This window comes from Tauraco erythrolophus, chromosome 5 (assembly GCF_009769465.1).
Source record: "Tauraco erythrolophus isolate bTauEry1 chromosome 5, bTauEry1.pri, whole genome shotgun sequence".
Classification (NCBI taxonomy): domain Eukaryota; kingdom Metazoa; phylum Chordata; class Aves; order Musophagiformes; family Musophagidae; genus Tauraco; species Tauraco erythrolophus.
In genome coordinates this window covers 58394835-58416053 of record NC_141469.1, presented here as the reverse complement: position 1 = coordinate 58416053, position 21219 = coordinate 58394835, and the positions used below count along the sequence as shown (strand labels likewise).

General features: G+C 38.9%; 3 protein-coding genes across 4 annotated transcripts in view; 1 reads left to right on the top strand and 2 right to left on the bottom strand.

The window, feature by feature from the left end:
- WWC2 (WW and C2 domain containing 2) overlaps window positions 1-13565 on the top strand; it is a 115172-nt gene extending 101607 nt beyond the window's left edge. Inside the window, exons 20-25 of one of the 2 annotated variants that reach the window (XM_086611649.1) lie at window positions 1771-1935; window positions 4621-4713; window positions 5823-6065; window positions 6523-6530; window positions 11332-11475; window positions 13499-13565. In XM_086611649.1, coding sequence (XP_086467775.1) covers window positions 1771-1935; window positions 4621-4713; window positions 5823-6065; window positions 6523-6530; window positions 11332-11475; window positions 13499-13565 — 720 coding nt within the window. The remainder of the gene's footprint in view (window positions 1-1770; window positions 1936-4620; window positions 4714-5822; window positions 6066-6522; window positions 6531-11331; window positions 11476-13498) is intronic. The other variant, XM_086611650.1, reaches the window with a different exon arrangement.
- A 3499-nt stretch (window positions 13566-17064) lies between these two features.
- On the bottom strand, window positions 17065-17721 carry LOC104372043 (claudin-22-like). Its single transcript, XM_009977618.2, has one exon. The coding sequence runs from the start codon at window positions 17719-17721 to the stop codon at window positions 17065-17067; it is 657 nt and encodes a 218-aa protein (XP_009975920.2).
- A 1229-nt stretch (window positions 17722-18950) lies between these two features.
- LOC104372042 (claudin-22) lies at window positions 18951-19604 on the bottom strand. Its single transcript, XM_009977617.1, has one exon. The coding sequence runs from the start codon at window positions 19602-19604 to the stop codon at window positions 18951-18953; it is 654 nt and encodes a 217-aa protein (XP_009975919.1).
- Window positions 19605-21219: the final 1615 nt, after the last annotated feature.

The following is a 21219-nucleotide window of genomic DNA, read 5'->3' as shown; positions in this document are numbered from 1 at the left end:
ATGTTCTTGTTAACTGTTCATTTAAAATTATATTCCATCTTTCTGAAAGCACTTTTAGTACATTTTTAATAAAACATATCCCTGATGTGGATATAAATAAAATAATAAATAAAATAATTAAAATAATAAATTAAAAATAATTTATTAAAAAATAATTTATTAAAATAATAAATAATAAATAATTAAAATAATTAAAAATAATAATATAATATCTAGAAATAAAATCTTTGGAACACCTTTCTGCATATTAATGAAAACACTGTTGCATGGGTTTCTGTAAAATAGCAAAGGTAAAAATGCAAAGAATGACATCTCGTTCCTTCAAGTTTGTGACGATACAAAAGTTCAACAGCTCAGTGGACTTGCTGGAAACTGTAATTAACTTCCAATTAATGTGGCAAGATGCCAAATGAGCTAAGGCCATGGTATTAAAAGGACTGACAGTCTGCTGGGTAGCAAGCAAATACAGATCAAAGACCTGACTTGGTAAGGGGAGACATCAAGGACAACATCTGAAGGTTAGGCACGCACACAAGTGTTTTGCTAAGCCCAGGCTGAACTGACTTGGACAGTGAGTGAAAGACATAGCAGACCTCATTGTAAAGTCAGCCACAGCATAGATCTTCGTGTGCCTGATCCTCTCAGGGTTGCAGTTGTGCGATTTAGGTCATTGCATTTATCACATGCACATTGAAAACCGTGAACCTCATTAAATTACCTGAGTTGAAGAAAATGCCCCAGTGCACATCAGTAACATCAGACGTGCCAGCTGCTGCAGTGCTGGTTGTAGCTGGGCTGTCAAGATGATGGCTGCACGTAAGCCCAGGCTGCACCACCTACAGGGATGCTGGCACCTGAGGCTCCCTGTGGCACGTGGTGGGCAACTGTAGGGAGGCAGCAGGCTCTTCTGAGGGACAGCAGCTAGCAGCGTCTCTTCCCTGGGTTCACAAGGCTGGTGCAGTTCTGCAGATTGCCGTAGAGCAGCCCTGCTGCTGGGGTTTGAGGGACATAGGGCAGTATGTCTGGAAGAAGCTGGGCAATGTAGCTTTCCCACTTGCCCCTTTCAGTGTGCATAGGCACCATCTTTAGCATGGCAGAACCTTGCTGTTCTGCAAACGCAGAACAAAAGAAATATAAGGATATCACAATATCCTTGTGATAGGACAAGGGGTAATGGTTTTAAAATAGAGGGAGGTAGATTCAGATTGGATATTAGGAAAAAATTTCTTACCATGAGAGTTGTAGAACACTGGAACAGGTTGCCTAGAGAGGTGGTGGATGCTCCATGCCTGGTGACGTTCAAAGCCAGGTTGGACGAGGCCCTGAACAATCTGATCCAGTTGGAGATATCCCTGTTCCTTGCAGGGGGGTTGGACTAGATGACCTTTGAAGGTCCCTTCCAGCCCTAACCATTCTATGATTCTATAAACGCGCAATAATAATGTCTGCAAATGGCAAAGGGAAATGCTTGTTGCGCGATGGTTGTATCAGACTGTCTGCAAGGCAGCAAACACCTTTCTGCAAAAGCTTTGGCTTTACTGGATACAAAGAGGACTTTCCAAGACTCTCCACACACCATTAAGTGTTTTGGGAATTTTGTGTTTCTTTACTTAGCATAGCTTCTCTGTATATGCCAGCTAGTTTTGCTGCTGGTGTTTTTCCATGCGCTGCAAGGTAACAAGAATGCTTGTAAAGTCCAAAGGCACAAAAAATATGTAGTGGCATGTGTCTGGATATAGTAGTTCTTAAAAACTAAATTCCTTTTCATAGGTTGATAAAGAGACTAACACTGAGGAATCGGTTAACGAGAACACAACAGTCCGACCCAAGGACAGAGCCAGCTGGAGCTCAAGACAGCGTCCTTTTGTCAGGAACAGCATGATAGTGCGCTCACAAACCTTCTCTCCAGGCGAGCGGAACCAATACATCTGTAGGGTAAGAGGAAAAGCACTTGGAATGAAGAGCTATTAACTAAAGAGTCATTTAACTTCTTGGGAATGATGCATTAATGACAGTGAGTCATGCACCAATTTTCCCTGCAAGAGGCAGAGTCTGTGCTTTCTCTTGGTTCTTTCTTTCCCTAACTGACCTGATGCATAGCAGAATTGACTTTCAGCAGAGTTGCATACTCTTGCAGAACACCTTTACTAGGGGAAAAATAGATCCCATTGGAGAGAAGCAACACGAATTCTTGTGCTGGCTGTCTGCAAAAAGTGTGTTTCACTGCACGTCAGCAACCACAGCTCTCACACAGCAAAATAATTTGTTAAAACGTAGGATAGAGTTCACTGTAAACTGCCATTGCATTACCATATTTTAATAACGTAACCATTTAAGGGTAACAGTGCGGAAAGAGCTCAGTCATCAGTTTTAAATCTCACTTTGTATCTCAACTGGTTTTAAGCCTGGGCAGCCCAAATCCTGCTGTAATTACATCTTTGAAAGATGTGCGAGCGCTGCCTAGGGGCTGAGTTTTAAACGTGGCTTTGGCAACAAAGTTCTCTGGTCTCTCTAGATCTGTGGTAGCACTGGAAAAAAAAAAAAGATTTTAATTATCAGCCCTGTTGTTGCTAAAATAACTGTGAAAATCATGTGTTTAAAGATTTAAGCATGGATTACCAGCTCTGCGGATTTTAATTATAAACACCCTAGAAAAGACAGTTCGTTTTTGATCTTTAATTTATACAGGCTACTCACACAAGTATGACTTCTTTTAAAAATACTTATGCTTTAATTCTTCTCCAGTTCAGTTAGAGGTGGTTGCCTTAACCATTTGGGAACATTAAAGTTGATCACTTCTCTGTGATGATCATTGGCTTAAAAAAAAAAAATAAAATAAATCTATAGTCAGTATCTCCATACTTAAATAACTATTTCATATGCCGTCCAGAATGAAACACAGCAGATCGTTTTGTAACAACCTTTACATAATTTGGATAGATTATTGGCTGAATTCAGAACCTAGCCTTCGTCTTAATTCCTGTACACTGGAAATTAGTTGTATTGGCAAAAAACCGCAGCCTTAGCTCACTCCCTGTAGAGGTCTTGACAAGAAGTAACACTAGTTGCTCTGATAGTTTAGTCAGTATAAAATCCTGAGGTTTTTGCATCTGGAAAAGTGTTGAGTTTTTGTAGCTTTGAACATTGCTACATATCTACTGCCAGAGCCAAAATTTAAAAAAACATACCTTGAATAAACCATTCTCCTCATTGTGTACAGTATTTCCTGGAAGCAGAGTACCCTAGGAAAAACCTGTATTTGCACAGGTTAATCTCTTGCAGCTTCAGAAATACTTGTAGTCCACTGTCGGGGCACAAGAGTGGGCTCTGTAACTGCATCCGAGTCCACAGACAGGGCTGATCAACTCCTCTCTCCCCAGTCCTAGTCCCCAGCTTGCACCAGAAGTAGATCCAGCCTCACGTGCTTTGTGGTGTTATACTAGAGGAAAACCTCTGTTGGATATGCTTGGGCTAACTGCCTGCTGCTCTCTTTTCAGAAGACGTAGCCTAGCTTTAAGAAAGCACTTACTCTCATATGATGTTACAGCAAACACAAAGATTTCTGAGGCCTAAAGGACAGACTCGAAGTCTGTTGATGCCTTTGAAAATATCCCTTGAAAAGTGCTTGATAGCACCTGTGCTGTTACCAGTGATGATAGCCACCTGTGTGTATCCGGGGGTGAGTTCTCAGAGTTAGATCCACGGTGAAAAGACAGATTTGCCTCTCGGGAGGTGTACTGATACTGCAAGGGGTTGTATTTCTTATCCCCAACTCCCAGTCAGTACTGTGTTAGCATACTTTAGGACTCTGGCTTTGGTTATTGACCTGTTAGCAGAATGATTCTTTTTGCCTGTCCTTTTCCAAAGAGGTGAAATAAATATGCTGCAGATAGATGCTTCTGTTTTCTTTGAAGGTTACCACTGTGTATGCTGATGCATCAAACAATCAGTCTGCACTGATATATGTGGAACCAATGCTATAATTAAGAAGAAACTACAGCTGAGCTATGGTGCATGCTTTTGAGAAGTAGGAAGCGCTTCTGAAGGAAACTGTAGGCACACCTATACTTGTTACAAATAATAGTAATACAAAAATACCATTTGTTGGACAGATGCATGTCTACAGTAATTTCTTTCCCTGCAGTAAATTTGTTAAAAGCCTGCCCCAGGTAAATGAAGTTCATAGTTTATCTGCAGTGATATAAAAGCCGGACAGTGATTGGGCAGTACTTAATAACCACAGTTACCTTCCTTGCATTCCCAAAGAGTCTACTTAACTATTCATTCAGTAAGATCAGTGATGCCCCATCCCTGGAAACATTCAAGGTCAGGTTGGACGGGGCTCTGAGCACCCTGATCTAGTTGAAGATGTCCCTGCTCATTGCAGGGGGGTTGGACTAGATGACCGTTAAAGGTCCCTTCCAACTCGAACTATTCTATGATTCTGTGAATGGTTGTCTCGGTTTAGGAATAGACTTTCAGAGTAGACACTTATTATAGTTGAAAAAGTTTTTACTATACACTAAGAATGACCTACTGAGGTTTTCTCACTGGTTATATCAATACAGATGTATTTGTATATGAAGATGCTTTATATCTCTGTTATGTACGTTTTGACAGTTGAATCGAAGTGACAGCGACAGCTCAACACTAGCCAAAAAATCTCTCTTTGTGAGAAATGCCACAGAACGGCGGAGCCTGAGAGTTAAACGGGTATGTGTTACATTACCTGGTCATGGTTTAGAACAAGTATGAGGAGAGAAGAAATAACAAACAACTTCAAGCATATGCTTTATTTCAAGTATTTCAGCAAAAGCAATGCAAGTACCACATGTAGTCCTGTAGTTTCAGGTTGAAATCTCAAGGCAGTAGTCTCAGTCCTACATCTTTCCCCACCCACAAAGCCTAAGTTGTTCTAGTTGTGGCTGAAGCAAGCAGCATGACACTGATGCCCAGCAGTGCGGCGTTTGCTGTTGAACTTCAGCATGTTACTGTCAATGGCGTCTGGGTTAAAGAACCCAAATATTACAAAGTCACCCAAAGTGGCTTACGCTGCACAAAAGTCAACACTAGCAATGTACATCTTGAGCAAATTTTGGTGGAAATTTCAAGGATTCAGATGTCCTTTTAAAGAGGATTTACACTTTTCCAGGAGTGTTTGAGTAGCGAAAGGATGGACGTATGACAGTAAGATTGTATTTCTCTTCCATGGAGTTCATTCTTACCTAAGTTGAGAGAGTTATGTTTTAATCTTGATTGTGACTAAAAGAACACTTCTGCAGAAGGGTTGTTACCAGCTAGCAGGATTACGTTTGGCATAAGAAAGAAATACTCGTCTGGGACCACTTCTCCTACCTGACTTACTAATGTGAAAATGCACAGTGAAAGGACAGTAAATAATGTGAAATACACTAAAGAAATGCACGTTTACAGAGTTCGTAACATTATGTGTTTGCTTAGGTCTTGAAAAAAGCATATGTTTGCATATGTTTATAAAAATAGTGTAGTTGAAATCTATGGAGAAGTCTGTAGTGTTGATCTCCTGCTGTTGTGTTGTCCTGGAGATCAGAATGGGGTTTTTTGTTTTCAACCTGTAAATATATGATTGTACACCTTGTTGGAGAAACTTTAGCATTTATTTTTAGCTAATGATTGAAGAAAAATTCGAGAACAGATGAATTTTTGGACTTGGATCTCATAACAGCAGCTTTCTGCTAAAGAAAACCAAAAAATATTCGAGCTTTTCTGACCGCATTATGTCAAACCTTACACTAGCCTCTCTAGATACTAATTTTTAATGTTCTGTCTCCCAAATGCATCAGCCTGTTTGCCAACCAATCATGCGAAGAGCTACGCAAGAGTGCCCCATACGCACTTCCCTTGACTTGGAGCTGGACCTCCAGGCGTCACGCACAAGACAGAATCGTCTGAATGATGAGCTTCAGGCCTTGCGGGATCTTAAACAAAAGCTTGAGGAAATGAAAGGTAGAGGAGAGACAGACCTTCCCCTGTGTGTGCTAGAGGATGAACGGTTCCAGAAACTCTTGAAACAAGCTGAAAAACAGGTATGAGCAGCATACAGATTTTGTGTGAATTAATACACTTACACCTCTACCTTTTCTATAAATCTGCTAAAGAATTCAGTCTATCATGTTAAGAATTTTTACAGAAGCTCACATTTAACTAATTACACCTCTGAATTACATAGTGTAAACTATTACCTAGTTTAATATTTCTTTATTAGTCAATGCTACAACATTTAAATGTAGAATTTCAGGTAGTATTTTTCTCATGCACTCTAAATACTTCATTAATTCAGAGTAGAAACTCTATTACTTGGAGTAATAGTTGTGGTTGGTGTAGTAAAATAGCATTTACTTAAAAGTTAATTTAAAATTCTCACATCCCAGCTGTACTTCTACAGGTACGCATATGCTTTTTGTCCTTCAGCATCAGTTGATTTGCAGTCTGCACAGAACTTGTAGCCAAAAGGTCTTTGTAATAGGTAGAGGCAACAACCAGTACTTACAGTGGTAGAGGCATGCAGGAAAGGCAGTACTTCCACTGTGGCTTGTTTCCTTTATGCAGGACATAATTGTTCTAGTTTGGGCTAAGAAAAGCCAAATTCTGTTCTCTATATAATGGTCTCTAAAACAACACAAGTATGTATTCACTGTCTCCAAATTGCCATAAGGTAAGATGGGATGCCCTCATGTGGATAAAAGACAAGAAACAGGATAGGAATAGTGAGAGGCAACAGTGACAAGCTGGAACATGGAAAATTCCAACGAGATGCATGAATAAGTTTGGTTTGGTTTTGTTTTGTTTTGGGAAGGTTGGTTGTGTGTTGGTTTTGTTTTGTTTTTAAATTGCAAGGGTGATCATACTCTGGAATAGGGGCCCAACCTCCACGGTTGGAGATGTCCAGTCAGGTTCTGAATAAGACCCTGAGTACCCAGCTCTAGCTTCACCTGCTCTGAGCAGGAGGTTGGAGTACATGCCCTCTGGAGTCCCCTTCCCATCTATGTCAGTCAATTAGGGGAGGTTGCTAGCGACATCCAGGAAGGATTTGTACTCTTCGGCTGTTTATGCTGAGTATTTTGATAGTACCAAGTTATTAAGAGTTGTAAAAATGGAAAACAAGGTGCAGAGGACCTCCTAATATGTAAGCAACAGTTGTTTATGGTTTTTTTTCATTTTGTCTTCTTTTTAAAAAAAGCTAAATGTCAGCAAATAGCCTTGTGTAGAGGAGGGAAGGGATGATCCTCATATTTACATATATAAAGCTGAGCTCTGAATTAGATGTTAGGAATGAGATACTCCAGATATAAGAAACAAAAACATCAGCAAAAACATCACAACACTCAGCAGTTATCAAAAAGCGAATAAAACAGGAATTACTAAGAAAATAAGTTGGAACAAAATAAATCATTGTTTTATGATATAAACATACGTTATGTCTGTAACTTAAAGATTGTTCCGTTTCGGTTCCCCTTCTCAAAGTGGATAATAAAACTACAGAGGATTGACAAGGATGGTCAAAGGAGGAAACAGCTTCCATGTTAGGAGTGGCTAAGTAGCTACAAGTGAAGTCTATATGTGAGTGAGGTGGAGGAGAGCAATTAATCATTGCCTTTTAAGATACAGGAAGTACAGAATTGGAGAGGTGGCAGTTTAAATGCGAGCAAACATAGAACAACATTTATAAACTAAAAATGTTATCCACAGAACGTTGTGAGTGCTGCAAGTTTGCATAGGTTCAAAAAGCAGTTAGATACATTCATGGAAGAAAAATCCATCACAAGTCATTTAACCATAATGATATCACCTCCTCCTTGAAGTCCTTGACCATCTGATAGCTTAGAAAACAAAACTTTCCCAATATGTTCTCCCAGCTCGATGTTTATGCCCTGTTCTGCCCTCTCTGTCTTCCTGTCTCTTTCCTTGGCATCTGCTGTTGGCTCTAGATAGTTGAGTTCTAAAATGGCTATAAAATACCAGCAGAGTTTAGGCTGAGCATTGACAAGTGTTTTCAAAAACCCTTGGGCAAAATGAGATAAGACAGCACAACGTCTAAACATCACACACTGTATCTGTGTGGGGTTTTTTTACCATGTGAATTCATTGTATGAATTTGATCTTTCTAAGTTTTAACCCATAAAAATAGCGGCTTATATAAAAGAAGCATAGCTAAACGTATTTAGAAGTTCATAGTTTTGTATCTAATGCTGGACGCAGGATAGAAATGCTAATTTTTAATTGTTTATTTAATTCAAAACTACTCCCACTCTAAAGATATTCCTACTAGAACAGAGTATGCCTCTGCAACATTTAATATTATAAATCCTTTGAATTTGTGCTTTGTTATTTCAGCTGGCTCTTTCAAGGCAGCAGGTAGGTTTGTCGTATTTCATGTCTCTGGTGTCAGTGATCAACACCATGACACACACTGCAATGAGGAATAAGAGTAATAACATACGTTCCTAAAAATATATGCAGGCTGTAGCACAGCATTTAAGTCCTCTTTCCATGCTAAAAGTTAGAACAATGATCGCAGCCACTCCACCTCTTTGAGCGCTTACAAAGTTTCTAGAAATATTTTTACCCTTAAAATCATTGCAGCCTTCCCCTGTGGAGCAAAACAACCCTGAGAATGCTGTAGTCTGCTGTCAGTGTTTCCTCTTGGGTTAGCAAAACACAGCAGCCTAGAGAACATTGTCATAGATTATTTTTTAGATCCTGCAGGCATTATAATGGTGCAGACTAATGCAGCAGCTGGAAGCGCCAGAGAAATTGAGAGTCTCAAGTGAAAAATGAAACCGCAGATGTGAGGGATGTTGAAAATCAGTGGCTGCTTGCTAGCACGCAGTTACCCTGCTTGAGGCCAAACACACAGACTCCATACCTTCCCTCCCCTTTCTACCACACCTTCCTAAGTACAGCAAGTATATAAAGCCCACTAATACCTGCAGATCAGAAAACAGTAGGTGATTCTGTGCACTAGAAGCGTTTTCTCTGGTTTAGATTGCGTTTTTGTGAGAAATCATGCAGTATTTCAAAGTCTGAGTCTTAAATCCTCATACAAGTAAGTTTTCGGACACCTAGTGTCCTCTGAAGTACTTCTCTTTGTGTACGTCCAAAAAAAGATTCCTGTTAATATCTGTTGCTGAGGTTGGAAAAGACCTTTAAGGTCATCAGAGTCCAAATGTGAACCTAACACCTCCAAGTACTTTACTTGACACAGAAGAACTTGACGTTTTGTCTTTTTGGCAGATAAGTGTCAGATTTTTGGCACTTTTGAATGTACGGCCAATGTAGTAGTGCGCTTTTCTGCATTTTATATAGATGGAGGATTCACCAGCATTATAAATCACTCAAGAAACATGATGCAAATATAAACCTGGTCATTTACATACCTTATCACAAGTATATTCTTAGAGACACTGGGCTGAAATGAAAAGTTTCTCTGAGATCATCCTGAAAAAACAAAGATCAAAAAAATGAAAAATGAGTACATGGTAATAGAGTATTAAAACAAAGAAGTCATCTATGCTGTTAACTTGAAACACAGCAGTCACAAGAATTTCGTGCGTAGTTAGGGGAAAAAGATAAAATTAGAAAATTTTGAAATATTGTATGTTTAGTGCTTTGATGATAAACTAGGGGAGCTGATAAAGCATATGGCCAGTGACATATGTAAAATTAGTTCGTACACTGCCAGTTGTAGATTGCAAAGTTATGTTCATTAACTAATAACAAAACCAATATTTATAGGTTAATTTCATTTTAAAATCCTAGCTCTTTTGGAGCTAGGTGAAAAGCTAGCTGAAAAGTTAACGGCAGTACTAGCCGACTGGATTTTGAGTGAGTTTTTGAAAGAGTGGTGTTCTTTCATATAAAACACTGGAATGTGTTTCAACAGACAGAGGGTACCAGTATCCTGCTGTGAGCAGATTTCTGTAAATACCCAGTATGAAACTGATAGCATCCACTAACTTTTTTGAATTAGTTGGTTTTGTTGTTCAGGAGTCTACTGGGTTGAATTCAGAACTGGAGACGTGATCTCCTAAGTTATAAACTAACTTTGAAGATTGCTGTTTCTGGCTTGGGTGTATGTTTTAACTTGAGGTAACAGAACAGCATTTTTCTGAGTGCATGAAATTAAGCATCAAAAATTAACCTCTAAAGAACTTTAAAAATTGTTTAAGAAAGTGAACTGCTTCTATTAAATGTTGATGGCTGGCAGAATTCAAAATGCAGTAAAAAACATTTGACTGACAGTCCCTGCAGTCTAGAAATGAAGCCAAGTGCCCACACAAGGTGGCATTGCCCATTCCATGCACCCCACGCATAGTGGCGGTGATAACCTATGTGTTGTGGGACTCATCTGCATATGACTGGTGGCTGTTTGTCTAAGAAATCCAGATGACTGCCAACCTAAAAAGAGCTGCTGTTCAAATTATTGGGCATTCAGAAACCCTTGACAAAGTTTTTTTTTAAAAAAACAAAATGCAACTATTAATAGCAGTCTAATGCAGAAATGGTGGATGGTGCAGCTGCGATTGTCCTGCTGATGCAGCAGTGCTTGGTAAAGACACGTGTAATAGAGCCAGTAATACTGAGGTACAGAAACACTGTGACTTATTGGTGGGTATGTAGCTGCTCAACAACATTCACATCAAGAAAGATCCTTGATCTCTTGTTACCACTGGTGGTCTGTTCACTTGCCTTGGCTTTGACACCACTACAGTGCAAATGAAAGGAGTGAGTCTCACATGCGAAACAGGTGTCGTGTCATCAATAAAAAGCACAGGAGTTCATGAATATTAACTTTGCTAACAAGGTCAACAAAACTGGAAAAAGGTGTATTTTGAGAGCACGCCTTCTCTATCTTTTTTGTCTGTCATTTTAGATTAAGTATTGGCAACTTTTCGGAGACTTTTCATTAGGAAATACAAGTATTTTACATGGGAAGAGAATCACTGTCTCAGTTCTAAACAGATATTTGGATAGACAACATTTGTTCATACAAATTCAAGTATTGTCTAACTATAGCCCTAAGAAATATCTCATCAAACTTAATAACACCTAGTACCCACCTGTCATGGCGTGGGATTTGCTCTATTTATTTTTTTAGGAAAAGCTCTGTTATCTTATTTCATGCTCATGGCTTAGGCTTGTGATGTCAGTCTTTTGTCTTGCTGACCTTTTGTATAGAGAATCATTTAAGTTGGAAAAGACCTGTAAGATCATCAAGTCCAACGATAAAGCTAACACTGCCAAGTGTTTTTCTTGACACAGAAGAATTTGTCATTTCTTTGAAATGAGTAGCTGTTCCTGTTTACAGGCTGAACAGTCAAAAGAAGAACAGAAACAAGGTTTAAGTGCTGAGAAATTGATGAGGAAAGCTTCTAAGGATGTATGCCGGTTACGGGAGCAGAGCCAGAAAGTGCCACTGCAGGTGCAGTCATTCAGGTATGGCCTGTTCTGCTTTTCATGCTCTCTCTCATGTAGTGAAGTAACATGAATTATTTCTAAATGTAATCAGACATGCCTGTAATATTAGTCAAAAATCCACGTGCCTTTGAATTGCAAAAAAAAATCATACACTTCTAACGTAGTTCAACACTGGAGTTTCAAAGGACTGGACCTCAGTAACTTGCTCCTGTGGCAGAGGTGGCAGTATGTCAGCTGTGCTGGGGTGATGGTGAGGAAGCCGAGTGAAAAGTTTCAGACCACTGTGTGGCATCTGCTGTGGGCAAGCATGCGTGTGACCATTGCCGTGGCTCACCCCACCCATAGTAGATTGACAGTGAGCTTTTAATAATGGGATCTTTTCCAGTGATGGCAGGTGCCTGAAGGAAATTGCCCCTCAAGGAGAAACAGAACAGTATACATCTCATCAGGAAACTGATTAACCACTACTTGTGTCTTGCTCAAGACTTACTATTCAAGAGGGATCTTGAGTTTCTGCTTTTTATTTCCCTCCTCCTTTTGGTTGTGGGAACAGCAATGGATTATATGAAGCAATTAATCAAATGTTCTTGCTTAGCATAACCCAGAATGAACACTTTCTATCTCAGACTTTAATTCTAAATTCCAAAAAGGTTGGACAGTAAGTGGCAGGCTAGTAGGAAAAAAGCCACACTTCTATATAAATATAAAACCATTGATTAAAAAATACAATGTTTACTCTTCCACATCGAAGCAGTACTGCAAGTTAATTTAATCTGTTTTGTCACTAATACGTATTTTTAAAGTTTGATTTCTGAAATCCTGCATAGGAAATTTGTTAGCTACTATATGTGTGAAGATTTTTTTGCTTCTTTTAACCCAGTCTATTGTGAGCAGTTTCAGAAGTCCATAAGCAAATAGAGGCCTGTGAGGCACACATTGCAAACCACAACTATGAGGTGATGCAGAATCAGAGCAAAAGGAATGAGGTTCCTCAGCAAAGAAGCATTATAGCTGAGCTGTTTATCTTGAGTATGAAATTCAGAGCATCTTCAAACAGTTTTCACTTTCTGTGCAAGTCTTGAGAAAGTTTTGTTTGGTGCTGGTCATTTAACAGTCATCACAGACAGACTGCTGCACTAATTTACAGGAATATGTAATAGTGCTCAAGACATCATTTCCCTGCAAGAAGGGTATTGTAAGACTCCATTCTTCTTCATCTTCTAATCACCACACAGTTAGCCGAGGAAGCCAGTTTACATACTTGATTTTGCTCTGGGCTACTGTTTCTGATAAGAACTCAAGCTTCACCAGTGGAAAACATGGTTTAGTCTACTGGACAAATAGTTAGCTCCTAAGGCTGCATTCTAGTCGCCCTGCTAGCTGGACTTGTTACAGTGCTGTGGCCTCAAGGACTAATCACACAAGGCAGTTCTGAGGCTCTCAAGAAGACTGACTCTTCTGAGCTTTAATTTTTAAGCCCCCGATACTTATCATCTGCTTTCTAAGCTGCTGGCAGACAAGCTTGTGTAAACTTGTTATGCTTCAGTAATCTCTCAGTTCATAGGAGACAGAAGTGGTAAGAGCACAGGGGAAGCAACTAGTCAACAGGTTGATGATTCTGCTTCTCTGAGTCCTGCCCAGACCCAATTATTTTATTTTCCCCCCTTCTCTCTTTTCCCAAGTCAGAATAAAATGTTTTATTTTGCCTTTTCATCCCCCCACTGAAATATCATCATAGGAAATTCAGTGACCAGATCAATATTTCAGTCTCATCATTGGAGTTATTAATGAAATATTATTTTTTTCTTTTTCAAAATTGGAGTTGCTCTTTACATAAATCTGCCTAAGAAGGTAATTATGTCAGAATGCTCTGGCTACCACACTTCGTGTAAATAAATTCAGTGTGTATTTTCCTCCCTTTATATTTTCCAAACCTGTATTTTAAAGATCTATGCTGTAACATTAGTAACAATACAGCAGATGACATTGGAGTCATGCCATAAACAGTAAAATAATAACTTGTTTTCTTTTCTAATTTGAGGGAGAAGATAGCATACTTCACAAGAGCAAAGATCAGTATACCAGCCCTTCCAGCTGATGATGTATAATTATGCATTTTCATTGAAGTGTTTTTCCACTTGCTCATCTCTTTTCAGATGAACGCTGTAGTTCCAGTGACCTACTCTTAAAGATCTTCTATTCTGCATTCACTATGGATATGTTTATTTGTAAAATATAGTGAATTGAATTGTTGTATGCTTAAAAAATGGCAAAAAAAAAAAAAAACAACCACCAGAAAACCAAAGTAGATTAATTTTGGTATACTGATGCTGATTTTGTACAGTTTGTATGTATTGCATGTGTTTTTATTTTGTAAAGATGGAACAAAGGAACAAAGGCAGTAGTACTAAGCATGTATCCTGTTGAACCGCACTGTGTTGAGAAATATTACGTTCAACAGAAGATTGTTTATCTTTTCACTATTTTCATGTGAGCAGACTGTGAAGATGGCTGTTTTGCCATGCAATATTTTTGTACAAGAGTGTGACTTTTATAGTTTAAAGTTAACCACAAGCGTAGGCTCCTTTCCAAAATATCAAGGCTGCCTCACAACAGCTGCTAATTAGATTCATCACCCACATTGGAATTTTCTTTCTGAAAACAAATTTCTTCTGGTTTTGTTTTTTAATACTTTGGAGGAAGAGACAGAGTTCAGTTTTGTGAATGTACTAGTACTTTAACCTGCACTAAAAGGTTTCTTGCATCTGCAGGAGAGCAAGAAAGGCAAGGCAGACAAGTAACCCTAAAAAACTTATTATGAGACTACCAAAAGGGGCAGCTGCTTTCTGAACTGGAAGCTGAGTCAAATTTGTAATACCAACATTGAAATTGGAATAGTTATGTCCACTGCACACTTAAAAATGAGAGTTTCTCTATGTTAACCTTTTGTCCTAGGGGCTGACTTGTTGCCAACTAGGAACATGTAAAAGTGTTCATTAGGTTAGCAAATATGAAGGTGTTTTCATTAAAGTATTTGTATCAGGAGAAAAATCTGTCACATACTAACTCAAATACCAACAAGACTGCTGATAAGGTAAACTCTTTCTGAAAAAGAAGAGTTCATTATTAGAAGTCTTCACATATTTCAATACAATAAATATCATTTCTAAAAACACACAATTGACCCTGTATGCAGTTGACGGTGCACAGGTTTAATAAATAGATGTGAACAGCATGTTTCTAATTTGCCTTACATGAAGCAGTCTGCTAGGAAGAAGCATCAACTTGGATTTGTTCTGTAAGAAGTCCAGAACATTAGATTTAGGTGTTTAAGCAGCCCTGTCATGGTAGAGCAGTGGGGGTCTTACCTTCTGTGGGTAAGTAGGTGGACATTGCAGCTAACAATTATTTAATTTTCTACTTAATACATTGCACTCAGATATATTTAATTCACTGGCTAATGTTTTCTTCCCCAAACAATAAGCCACATATGCATGGACTTCATCTTTCCAAAAGGCTGTAATTACTTAGTGAGAAAATGGAAGCAAATATAACTACAATATGGTAGCAGCTGTCTCAAATTCAAAGTGACAATTTTGTGATGAGAGGTCTGTGTAACACCCAAGGGTTTTCTTATGCACAAATACATCAGTTCACTTAAATGTATAGCCAAACATGCTATTCTTGGCAAGATGACTGATTGAACATCCTTTATGAATGCCCCATTTGTTTTTTGTTTCTTCAGTTTGAGATAATTCGTGTTTGAAAGGTCAATTTGAAAAAAAAAAAGTCTGGAATTATTTAATGTAGAGGTGAAATGAAGGTTGACAATTTCAACTTCTCAATTCGATTATGTAAGTAAGTTGTTTGTAGAATGATGTTTAGAGGTGTATTTTATGATTTTTTCTTTTATTTATTTACAGTCTTATTTATGTTCTGTTTAATATAGTTCAGTTCTGGCCATAAAAATATTTGACATTAAGGATGCTATTGTGAAAAATTCTTAGGGCTGTCCAAATTCTTGCTAGATTAGCTGCTTCTCCTCATGTGTTGAATAATCTTAAAAAAAAGTATTATCCTCTGATTTGTAAGCATGAGGTGAGGTCAAAATTAAAGTACTGCTGGCTTTAGCTTGCAAAACTCATTTAAAAAACAAGAGACAAACATATTCATGCTCCTCATTTTCCAGATTGGTAAAAGTTGAACATACTTATAGGCAGCTTTTAGCAATTCTGAGTTTGGAATCAGGGGGGGGTTACTAATTCAGATTATTCAAACTTGAAACACTCAACAGAATAGGTTAAAATACTGCATACAAATAAACCCCCATCAGTTTAACATTATAAATACTACTCTTGAAGCGGAATTTACTCTGCACAGCAGCATATACAAATGTAATTAGTTTTAACTCCAGGTACCAATGTCACTTCAGTTGCATATGTCAAAAAATCTAAATATTACTGGTACAAGAATGTTTAGCTGAATGAACAAAGTTTAGCAGAATTTGTAATAGAACACAAATTTAAGTTTGTGGGTTGTCTTTTTTTTTTTACTATTGCTATGTTTATACTGTATTAAATATCAAATGCTCAGGACTGAACTAAATATTTAATCAGGTTATATTCTGAATGTGTTTCTGTTCTAATTTTGTCTGTAAGAGTATGCAAATACATCATATAGATTAACTTGTCTCTGCACTTTCCATGTGTTTCAGTGATTGGAAAATACATTTTTTAACAAAGCTCTTTTCCAGACCATTGTTTTATTTAATTCTTTTATTGTGTTCTATGTCTTTATATGCTCTTTGCAGAAACATATGGCTGCTACAGCTTTGTCAATGTGAAATCGTTGCAATTTATAGAAAGTTCACATCAATCACTGACATGTCTTAGGATTAAGTTACATAGAAAGTAAGTGATTCATTACTTGAAGTTAGTTCTCTACGTTCAGTAAGTAAAAACTGCAATAGCAATGAACACGGTCAACTGCACTGGACAACATCTTGTTATTATTCAGAAATCCTGGCTTTCCTCAGAGAGAGATTGTGCAGGGATACATTCAGTCACACACACACACAATGGAGAATCTCGTGTTACATGACATCATGTCTGAAAACATTTTGTTTACGCTAGTGTAAGTGATACAGGTAAAGGGAACTGCATTCAAGGTTGTACTGTATTAGGTTTTTTAACATATGTTGAATTGGCACTACAAGCTGTTTCAGGACTTAAACTCATATTATTCTTGTAAAAAAGACATTGTTTAAAGCAGCCTCTGTAGGAATTCTGCCATTTAAGAAGATGGTTAACTCTCCATACATGCCTAGAGGTTAAAAATTTTATGCTCACTTATGCTAAAAAAAAAACAAACACAAAACTACAAAAACAAAGTCTTCAATTGATCAGATTTTGAAGAAATACAGCGGTAACTTAGATCTCCATAGCTCATCAATTAATTAATATTGAAGGTAAGTAGTGATTAGTACTTAGAACTAAGTAAGAAACAATTCCCTCCCCCCAGTCTTGTAAACAGTAACCTGTCTGTTCAGCAGACCTTTCTTATCGTAATTCAAGAAAAAGAAATCTGAAAACCTGATATCTACCCTTTTTAAAGTCTTCTGTTTCCAATTTCCAGATGTTGATGGGTGTCTTGCATATCTGCCATTGCATACTGCTCTGGTAATTGATGGTCAGATGATAAGCAGATTGTGGAGAGGAGTAGAGATCCTCCTAGAATGATAAAAAATCCACCAAACCAACCACTGAACAGTGCATCCCCTATTTCCCATCTGGGCACAATCTCTGGGATGGCTTCATCCCAAAATTCCTGGATTATCGTATGGGCAACCCAAGAAACAGGGACTAAGGCCAAAACTCCAGCCATCCACAGAAGTATTCCTCCAAGTAGTAACAGCTGCTTCTTTCGCTTCTGCTCTGTATCCTCCATCTTTAGGCAGTCCAAACCAAGACTAGAGATCACAAGGCTCAGAAGTCCTAGTCCATTTGATGCAGATACTAAAATCCTGGAAATCTGGAATTCTAGAGGCAAAGCTAGGAAAGAATCAAAGTCTTTACACTGTTTTCCTCCTACATCTTGAACTATACAGGTTTGCCAGAGTCCCATGGTCCAAAGCTCCAGTACATTCAAGTCTAAGCTGAGGTTTTTCCAGTCTGGTAAGTAGTTACAGGTACCAGTTAAAATCCACCCTAGTACAGACAACAGAAATCCAGCTAACTGCAGCCTGTGCCTGTAGACCAAGTTCATTTTTAGCAGTCACAGAAGTGCTAAACTGCTCACTATTGCAGACACTGTTCTGCTCAATTCTTTGTCATACTGAACATAAGCAAAAGTTAAAACAATGCTTTATAAAGCATGAAATACTCCTCCCCCTCCTGCTTTGTGTTGCCTGGTTCCATGTGCAGTGTTTGGGAGATAGGCAGGTAGTGTGGTAAACCAGTAGCTGAAAGGTGTGGCTACAGCTGGGCTCACAGCAGTAGTTTTGGGTTTGTTTGTTTTAAGACAGACGTATTGTACTTGGTTTTCTGTTAATCTGCTAAAGCCTTACAGCAGTTTTGGCATCTGTCTCACAGTTTGTTCTTAAATGAAGTTTTAATAGCACATTGATACACTTCTACTTAGAGCAAATGAAGCTGTCTGCTTTGTGACCAGTTAAGTATCATTTGTTCAAAGTCAGCAGTTACGTATGCAGAACAACACATTGCTGTAAGTGAACGGAGCTTAAGGAACCTTTGATAGGACACATAATGCTTCAATTCCTGTATCGGAAGAAGATAGTGTAAGTATTTTTTGAAGCAGCATTTCTCAGCCTATTTTTGGTGCATGAAGTATGCAGGTGCCAGAAACACTTAGAATAACTTGTACGGGCAGCTTGATGTGCTAGACTGGGAAAACAACTTACTGAGTATGATTCACACTATAACCCCCCTGTGCACAAAGGGACATCTGCAAAGCTTGCTAGAGTTTCAGAAATCTAGTTTTCTTAGTGGAACAATTTCCAAGTACATAGAAAAACAATTTGACGCAATGCATGTATATAGTCTGTTTAGGATGTGAAAACCCTCAAGTCTGTATGTCACTGCATTAGGCAAGTGGAAAATTGCAACAGGGAGCCTCGTTTAATTGGTTACACAAGAAAAGGAGGCATATCTTGGTTAAAAGCCAAGCTGCAAGGGAACATGCAAATTCATATTCGTTTTCAGGATTTTACAGTGCAGTTGAGAAAGCAAAAGCACCTTTTCTGCACAGTCTATGAAAACTTCAGCATTCTGCTGTGAAACAAAGTTTTAAAAACAGTTCTGCAGGTGAGAAAACACACCACCTTCCAATATCAGTTATGGAGAAAACACATTAAGTTTAGGAAATCATCTAGGTAACAAAGAGTCTTTTGAGTAACTACTGAAACAAGATTCTGGCTTGCACTAGGGTTTGAAAAAGATAGAGCAGTCTTTCTGTACTGCTTTAAGCCTTCCATTTTAAGGCCTACTTTCAGTTTCCAAGTGTTGACACTGATCTTGCTGTTCTGCTGCTGCATAATGGACCGAAGACGGATGGACTTCAGTTGAACAGATTGTGCAATTAAGTAGGGATCCTCCTAATATAAGGCAAAATCCAGCGAGCCAGCCAACAAATAGTGCTTCCCCAAAATCCCACCTGGGAACAATATCTGGTATATTCTCATCCCAAAATTCCTGGACTGTGGAATGGGCAACCCAAGAAACTGGGACAACAGCTGTAATCCCCGATATCCAGAAGAGCATTCCTCCAAACAGCAACAGCCGTTTCTTTTGTTCCTGTTGTCTTTCACCAATTTTCAAACAGTCCAACCCAAATCCCGAGAGCAAGAGGCCCAAAAGCCCCGATCCATTGGAGAAAACCATCAAAATCCTAGAAATCCTGAGCTCTGGAGGCAAAGCCAGGAAAGAATCGAAGTCCTTGCACTGCATTCCCCCTTCTTCCTGGACAACACAAGCTTGCCAGAGTCCCATGGTCCAGATCTCCAGTTCATTCAGTTCCAAGTTAAGATTTTTCCACTGGGGTAAATAGGTGGTGAGGCAGGACAGGACCCATCCCAACAGGGAGAACAGTATGCCACTTAATTGCATCATTGGTCGATAGACCACAGCCATTAGAAGAGCAGAGTCCTAAAAGCTTGAGGAGGAAGGTCTCCCCAGCAGTTCTGTAACAACTGCTACCCTTGAGTGATGGTGGAAGCTATGATGATTTTAGTTCTCTGCTGCCCCAAATATAAGCCCTTGCTGTTAACCCTTTGGAGGCTCTGAAACACTTTTTTGTTCGTCACGAATATAGAGTTTCACATAAAGGACGAAGGACTTCACTAAACCATGTGTTAGGCTTTCCGATAAGGACTTGATCTGTTACCTTCCAATTTGCTTGGTAAAATTATATCCCAATGCCTGATGATTACAAGCCTGAGGATGAACAAAGAGGGCTCTATGACCCCTCACCCTAAAACACAACAGAAATCTTTGTGCTTCTATACGGATTAATTAGATTTTAAGTGGTGATAAAAAGTCAGCTCTGTGTGCAACAGGACTTCATTGTAATAGCTAAATTTGAGATTTCAAGGATGTAAATCAAGGCCTTGTAAAGAAAGGTAGACTGTTTGCCTATAATCTTCATTCTTAGACTTCCTCAACATACATAATGGCTTATCTTCCACTGCCCTGTTTTATGTCCCCAGCACTGTAAAAGACGCTTTGTAAAAGATCCTTATGTTTCACATTTTCTACATTCATTTCTTTTAAAATGGGCTTTGTTTTGACTGACTCTTCAGGGGAAAAGGAGACGGGCATGGTGAAAGTACCATAGAAAATGAAATCCTAGACATCCCTCCACCATAATGAACCCAGGCAGATCATCAGCCAGCGTAAACTTTACCTGCCCCAGGACTTCAGTGACACCATGGTAGCAGCTTACACCAGCTCAGAGTGTCCCCTTTCCTAGAGCCCATGTCCCAGATGGCACAGAGTGTATATACTCAGTGTCTAACAGCACTTGGCACTCAGTGCTTGCAGGGCCAAGAATGCCTAGTACCTTTCTGATCAAAGCAAGATACCATTATGCCATTACCCCCTTAGGAAACCCTGGTTTTTTTCTGCTCTCATGTCAGCTACACTTGTGTTTGTCTACAGGGTCAGCAAGGAGAACGTTTGTCTGCTATTCCCCTCCACAGATGTAACAGCACAGCCTGAACAGGAGGGAACTGAGCAGCATGAACATGTGCACAATTGTACGACCCAGAGACGTTTTCCAGTCTGTCTTGACTTCATTTCCTAAATGCGATAATCTGCATATTTTAAGTCTCTGTTGCTCAAAATGGATTATCAGGTGATGGAAAAAACATAATGCTGCTTTTGAGGGTTTCCAAAATCCTGAAGGATTATCATTAAAAAAATTTCACTGTGAGAAGATCTCTTCTTCCTCATTTCTGTATTGAGTCTATTCTATTTCTAACCCTTGTGTTTTTCCTGTCACAAGCTGTGAAATGCCAACACAAGGAAAGATCATCTATTCCCCTTTTGCTTGGGTACCAACCCAGTCCAATGGCTTACACCTGGTCAAAAAATTACCGTGCCCAAGAGCAGGAATCACCAAGGATACTACTGACAACACTGGGAATGAACTGATGCAAGCAAGGCTCTAACTTTGGCCATCCACTAGGCAAAAGAAGAAGAAAAAATACCAACCCTGCATTCATTCAGACTCCAGATTGTATTTTCA